Source organism: Rhincodon typus, chromosome 1 (genome assembly GCF_021869965.1).
Source record: "Rhincodon typus isolate 14 chromosome 1, sRhiTyp1.1, whole genome shotgun sequence".
NCBI lineage: Eukaryota > Metazoa > Chordata > Chondrichthyes > Orectolobiformes > Rhincodontidae > Rhincodon > Rhincodon typus.
Genome location: NC_063332.1, coordinates 12,051,480 through 12,058,432, shown reverse-complemented (window position 1 = coordinate 12,058,432; position 6,953 = coordinate 12,051,480). Strand labels below are relative to the sequence as shown.

General features: G+C 42.6%; 1 protein-coding gene across 1 annotated transcript in view; it reads left to right on the top strand.

Moving 5' to 3' along the window:
* Positions 1-635: 635 nt before the first annotated feature.
* The window catches only part of slc4a11 (solute carrier family 4 member 11), a 68,193-nt gene continuing 61,875 nt past the window's right edge, over positions 636-6,953 (top strand). Inside the window, exon 1 of the mRNA XM_048602048.1 lies at positions 636-845. Within this exon, the coding sequence (XP_048458005.1) occupies positions 809-845 (37 nt within the window). The 5' untranslated portion in view covers positions 636-808. The remainder of the gene's footprint in view (positions 846-6,953) is intronic.

The window sequence follows — 6,953 nt, the reverse complement described above, 5'->3', positions numbered from 1 at the left end:
GCTGGACCTTCATTAATACGTTGTACATATAGTTTATGCTGATGTGTTGCACGTGTGACCTCTTCCCTCACATTAACTGCTTTGTTTATTTCCTGGTGTATCTTTTGCCGATTACTCGTAAAGTAAAAACATCTACACGTTTTGTCTTCTGATGCTCTTGTCAGACTGCATCCCAGTGCTTGTTTGACCTTTACTCACTGTCCCAGTTCAAAGCAATGTCAGTGTGACTGAGGTGTGCTGGAAACAGACCCAAGAAACAGGGTCTCAATGCAGGGAACAAAACTTTTAAATATTGCCCCTCACTTACTCAGCTACCTGTACTTCCTAACACAGGCTCCTCAGATGCACGGATTGAGGGGAAGGAAAACGTGGCGAGCCACCACGAATGACAATTTCAAAAAAAAATCCACAATTTCTTGATCCCGGAAGTTTACGTTTGTTTGTGAAATTAACAGAAATAAAAATAGAATTACGACAAACTTTTTTTTGGGAAGGGGTGTGTGTATAGTAGAGTTGAACATTTTTGCTTCCATTAATTTTTTTGTTATTTTAAAATTGTGCTGATTTCATCGCAATCCGCTGTGTTACACGTGGGTGTTTTAAATTTCTCTTGATTAAAACAAAACTTTTTTTGGGGGTGGGGGTGGTTTGTTAATTAAAAAAAAGGCGGAGGTCGGGACCCCTAGGCGTTTCTTGGGCTCGCCTTGCTGGATCGGTTTCGCTTCTGTGTGGGTCTCCTGTTTTAAAAAGCGGCGTTTGGAGCTAGACCGAGGCAGCTCTGTATCTCTAAAACACAGAGACAGCAGCGATGGACTCTACGCGAGTGTTTCATCTGCAGCCGTGTGGTAAGCGGCATTAGTATATATATATATTTTTATTTTTTGGATTAGTTCTTTTTAACCACGCTGAGAGATAAAGCAAATGCACTCCACGTGTTTTAGTTAATTTCAGCTGGGGAATGAAAGGACATGTGTCAGCTCATGATAGTCGAGGGAAGAATTTTTCATCCGTCTTTTCTTCACGATAAGCCAAGTTGCATCTCCATCTCTGCAGCATAGGTTTAAGACAATCAAAGCTAGTGACACTTAATGTGCCTTCTCAAAACAGGGAAATGGTTTAAGAATATCTTTTGCAAAGGAGTTTGTGTGCGGTGTGGGAAATACATATATACTCTGCTTGTCTGTAGGACCGTTTGGTGCAATAAACATATTTTAGTGGCATAATAGAACAAAATTTCAGAAATCAGAAACAAAAATAGAAATTGCTGGAGGAACTCAGCAGGTCTGGCACCAGCTGTGGAGAGAAAGCAGAGCTGACGTTTCGAATTCAGTAACTCCTTAATTTTGATTCAAACTAGGGCGCGGCAGCTCAGTTTTTTTTTAAGAAAAGGGCATTTTTTTTCTAGTCTTGAGAGCTCTGGTAGTTTATCCAGAGTAACGGTAGAAACCTTTCTCTCTCTCTCTCTGCTCTCAGTAAGGATGGTATTTTTTTTCCCAGGAAATAACTAACAGCTGCAATGATGCTGTTTGTTCATGTATACAAGCTCCGGGTTGGGCAGGTCAGTCGGAAACTGGATGCTTCCCACTTACTGGTAAGATCCAGACTTACCTGTAGGAAATTGGTCTGATCCTGTAGCCCATTGTGGATGCACTATTTAACAAATAACAGGGGATAGAGATCCCAGCAGTGAATTCAGCAGAATTTCCCTCACCTGCAAGGCGGTGAGAATGTGAAACTCACTAGTGAGTAGGAGAGTGGTGAAGAAATAAGACAAAATACTGGAGAGAAGTGGCTGGAAGGACAGGCTGGTGGGGTGTTCATGGTGCCCGAGAAAACTGGTCTAAACCTAGTTGGATAAACAGATTGCTGGAGAGACTCAACAAGGTCTGGCAGCATCTGTGGGGAGAGAGAGAGAGAGATGGTTGATGTTTGTTTGAAGAGGGGGAGAAAAGTACTCCAAGGACTGCAGGTTCTGGTGGTCGGAAACAACAGCAGCGATTGCTGGAGAAACTCGGCAGGTCTGGCAGCATCTGTGGAGAGAGGAAGAGAAATGGTTGATGTCTAGAGTGTGGTATGACTCCTCAGAACTCTACCTAGTTAAACCTAGAATTTTGTCAACTAGCAAAGCACTTGCTGTTTTTATTTGAGGAAAGTTTCTGAATTGTGATTATTTTTGAGGGGGATAAGGGTGTAAAGTGGCATTTTTCTAGAGGACTTTGGATACTCTGTAGTAACACCTGGATGATTACCTCTTTCTCTTTCCCCATACAGTGAATTAAGGCTATAAATGTATAATGGTTAACTATGTTCAGACCCATCAATTATCCACTAAGACTACAGATTTGGTGTTGAGAGACTCCAACTATTGAGGAATTACAAAGAGAAGCAAAGGAGGCAAAGAGCTTGGTGGTACAGACCTGATGGGCTGAAAGGCCTCTTTACTGTATGATTCTGTGAAAAAGAAATGCCATGTTAAAGTTGAAAGATGCTTCGTGCTCAGATACCTTGTACAAAGAGGCAGTTGATCGATAATAAGTCTGCGCTTGAGCCGTCAGTATAAATTGTTCACTGCAATGAAACACACTGATAGTTTGCTTCAGGTAGGTACCTGCATTTATACAGCACTGCTCCTTTATAAGGCAGTGCTGAACAAAACAGGCACGGAGGTGGCATGGTGGTGGTAGTAGTGTTGGGTGGTTTGGAAATGAAAAGTTCAAAGGCCAGGTCTGAAAGTAGCCATGGAGACAAGGCAGTTTGGATTGGGGAGTGAATTGAGAGGAGATGGCACAATGAGTGAACCATCCATCTCCTGTGCATGTGTGGGTGAAGGAAGGGGCAGTGACCAATACAGTGAACAGCATGTTGGAGTAAATTGCTCAGATAGGCTAGGCTACCCAATCCATGGAGGAACTTAGAAAGCACCAGCAGGTTTTGAAGTGCATTAATTGGAGATTGTAGGTGCAAATTAATAGGAGGTTTATGGGTTAGGTTAGTGTTAGGGAGGTGAAATATTGTTGTAATTTTAGGAAGCACTGCCTTCTACTCGGTTACAAAGTTTTTTGAACTATGAATGTTGAGGATGTTTGCTGTACAAGTTCACTTAATGTTTTGATTGAGATCCAAGAGTTTTTCATAAGGGTGCATGGAGTAAGGTGACTATCTCAGAATGACAGCAAAGGTTCTGTCAGTGGCATGCTCAGTCTCCCTTTCAATAAGGGAATACAGTTAGCTCGCGCTTCTTCTATTACTGCATTGTGATTTTTTTAATAATTAATTAATTAATTTATTTATTTCTCCATTGTGTCCCGTTGAAAGAGAGAGGAAGGAACTGGACCAGACAAAGGTCAGTTATAACATCTCATCGAGAGCGGTATTTGCTGTTGTAGTGAGAATCCAACAAGGGTCCTTGTCTAGCTGAGGATGTTCAGTAGATGTGGAATTGTTCTCCCAGTCTGAGTCAATGCCTTCTGAAACAGGATTTTCATTTATATAGCACCTTTCACAATTTCTCTCCCCTATGCTCCCCACAGCCCCAAAATGCTTTGCCAACAACGAAACATTGGAGGACATTTTCTTTTTAATTCATTCATTGGGTGTGGATATCACTGGCTAGAGTAGCACTTGTTGCCCATCCCTAATTGCCCAGAGGGCAGTTCAGAATCAACCACACTGCTGTGGGTCTGGAGTCACACATAGGCCAGACCAGGTCAAGATAGCAGTTTCCTTCCCTAAAGGACATTAGTGAATCAAATGGGTCTTTCTGATAATCAAAACGAGTTCATGGCCATCATTAGATTCTTTTTGTTTTCCAGATCGTTTTTCTATTGAATTCCAATTCCGCTGGGTGCCATGGTGGGATTTGAACCTGGGTTCCCAAAACATTATCTGGGCCTTTGGGTTAACAGTTGAGCAATGATATGCGTGAGCCATCACCTCCCTGTTACTGCCTCAATGTCAGAAATTCTGGCTCAAGAATGCTGTACAAGCAGATAGCAAAGAGATAACTGACTTTCCCCAAGAGATGGGGTTATTATACATGCTGCCTCACATGCCAGGGCACTCCTCCATGTGCTTCTTCAAAACAGTGCAATGGAATCCTTCACTTTGCCTGAGGGCAGTTAGGAAGATGGTTTAATATCTTGTTTGAAAGCCAGAACATTTACGAGTGCAGCATCCCTTCAGTATCGCAATAGAATCCCTACAGTGTGGAAACAGGCCCTTCAGCCCAACCAGCCCAACAAGCCCACACTGACCCTCGGAGAATCCCACCCAGACCCGTCCCCGTATAACCCACCTAATCTACATGTTCCTGAACACCATGGGCAATTTAGTATTGCCAATCCACCACACCTTTGGACTGTGGGAGGAAACTGGAGCACCCGGAGGAAACCCACGCAGACAATGGGGAAAATGTGGAAACTCCACACAGACAGTTGCCTGAGGGTGGAATCGAACCTGTGTCCCTGGTGCTGTGAGGCAGCAGTGCTAACCACTGAACCACCATGCTGCCCCACCCACCCCCCCCCCCCCCCCAATTCTTTTTTTCAATTTATTCACTAACAGGATGAGGGCATTACTGGCCAGGCAGCATTTATTGCCCAACCCTAAATTGCCCGAGGGCAGTTCAGAGTCAACCACTTCACTGTGGGTCTGGAGTCACATGTAGGCCAGACCGTGTAAGGATGGCCGTTTCCTTCCCTAAAGGACATGAGTGAACCAGATGGGTTTTTCCTGACCGTCAACAACAAGGTCATCATTAGACCCTTAATTCCAGATTTTAAAATGGAATTCAAATTCCACCATCTGCTGTAGTGAGATTCAAACCCAGGTCCCCAGAACTTTAACTGGGTCTCTGGATTAACAGTCCCATGATAATACCACTGGGCCCTCACCTTCCCTAGTTCCTGTGTTATTTAAGACAAAATTCTCCTTTTTCTACAGTAGAGGAGAATATGGAGTGTTATCAGGCACCAAGAGTTTCCAGAACAGTGTGCTTAGTTTTGTGTGGGTTGCTCACTTACAAGATACAGTAAGTCCCTGGCTCATTCAAAATGTGTTAAACTTGGGCAAAAAGAAATGACTGGCTTGTCATGGCACTTCTTTGATCATTATTACCCATTGTTAAGCAAAACAAAACTGCAGTCCACCTGGAGTGGTAAGTGCACAGTATGAACAAAATAAATGGTATGGAATCAGAGTGTGTAAATTTTGAGATCTGTGGAAGGTTTGGTAGAATTGTACATTACCAGAGGCCAGTAGGCCACCCTGCCTATGTTCTGCTCTTCAGAATGTTTTTGATTCATTTGCTCTGTTCACTGTTGCATTTGCAAGCCAGTTATCAATTTCTTTTGAAAGTTGCATCCTGTTTTGCTCCTCTGTTAATCACAATCATGTTCAATTTTTTTTGTCCCCCTGGTTACTGACCCTTATGATCAGTTAGTATTTACCTGTCAATACCATCATAATTTTGAATGTTTGGGTAAGGGGCTGGAAGTTTGTTTTAACATTCCTTTCCTTTCTGTCAGATTGTTGAGTAAATAATGAGTTCTATGGGGCCTTTCATCATTGGGCTGATCTACATCTGTATGTCCACCTTTATATTGGATTGAAAAGTTGTATAGGGAAAACTTACAGGGCTTTGACCTGAAGTGATGCTGATTAGATGGCTTTACTGAAGAGTCAGCACAGACAAAATGGACTGAATTGGCTCGTTTTATGCTGTATAGTTGCCAGTCTTGTGATTATTCTTAAAGATATCTCTTTCAGTTTCCTCCTCTTGATCATCTCTTGGATGTTGGGGGTGGTCAGTTTCAAGGCAAAATGCTGGTGATGGGATGAACCACTGCCTATTTTTCTCATGCTGGTCCTAGCACTGTTAGTATTTCATCGTGGATCTAGTTTATTTGGAGACCCCTGCAACATACCTGCTCTAGAATGTTTTTGTTTTTGTTTTTGTTTTTGTTTTTGTTTTATTTTTAAATGGCTATCTGCATTTGCGTTCCCTTTTTTTTCCCTGATGTTGTAAAACACATGTTAGAAAACTTCAGGGATATGGAGGAAGTGGAAATCAGGAAGGAAGAGTTGGCCAACATTTGGACAAAGTTGAGTCTAATCCTTGTTGGTTCTCTTGCCTCGCAGTGGAAGGCATCAAGCTCCACTGCAGAAATGTAAGGACGTAGCTGGGGCCGTCACTTCACTTCAGTGCAGTGTTGAGGGAATGAATCATTGTGGTAATGATGTCGTACAGTGGACACATGCAACATGAGTCCATCAGCCCCTTCAGGTGGATGTAAAGAACATGTGTCCCTGTTTTAAAAGCTGACATCTCCCTGGTATCTCAACTAATATTTTATGGCCACTAATATTGGCCAACGTCACTGTCGAGTTGTAGTTTTTGGGAGTTTGCCGTGTAGAAATTGCAGTATTTCTGACAGTTACAACAATGACCAGGTACTCTTGATAGTGGAATGCTTTGGGATGTGAAAGGGCCAACACGAATAGACAAAAATCTGAAGGAAGAGTCCTGTCCAACTCCCCTTTCAACAAAAGTTGCCAGGCCTGCTGAGTTTCTCCAGCACCTTGTATTTTTACTGCACAGTTTGAAGTGTTCCTAATTTCCAGCATTTTTGGGGAGTGGTGCATGATGAAGGACTATGGCAAATCCAACATGTTTGTTTTTAAATAAACAAGACTTTCCTGAACTCTGAGAAATCCGTTTTTTTTAATATAATTTTGTACTACATTGTAATACACTGCACTTGAGGCTCAAGTTTGTCTTTGCACAGCTGGGGGTCCGATAGCTGTGATGTCTTCACGGTTACATCTGCTTTTATGAATGATACCGCGAAAATTTCGCTAGCATGTACCGCTTGGTGTTTTACCCCACAGTCTGGAATGCACAGTCTGTTGACATTCTAAATAAAAACCAAAAGAACTGTGGATGCTGTAAATCG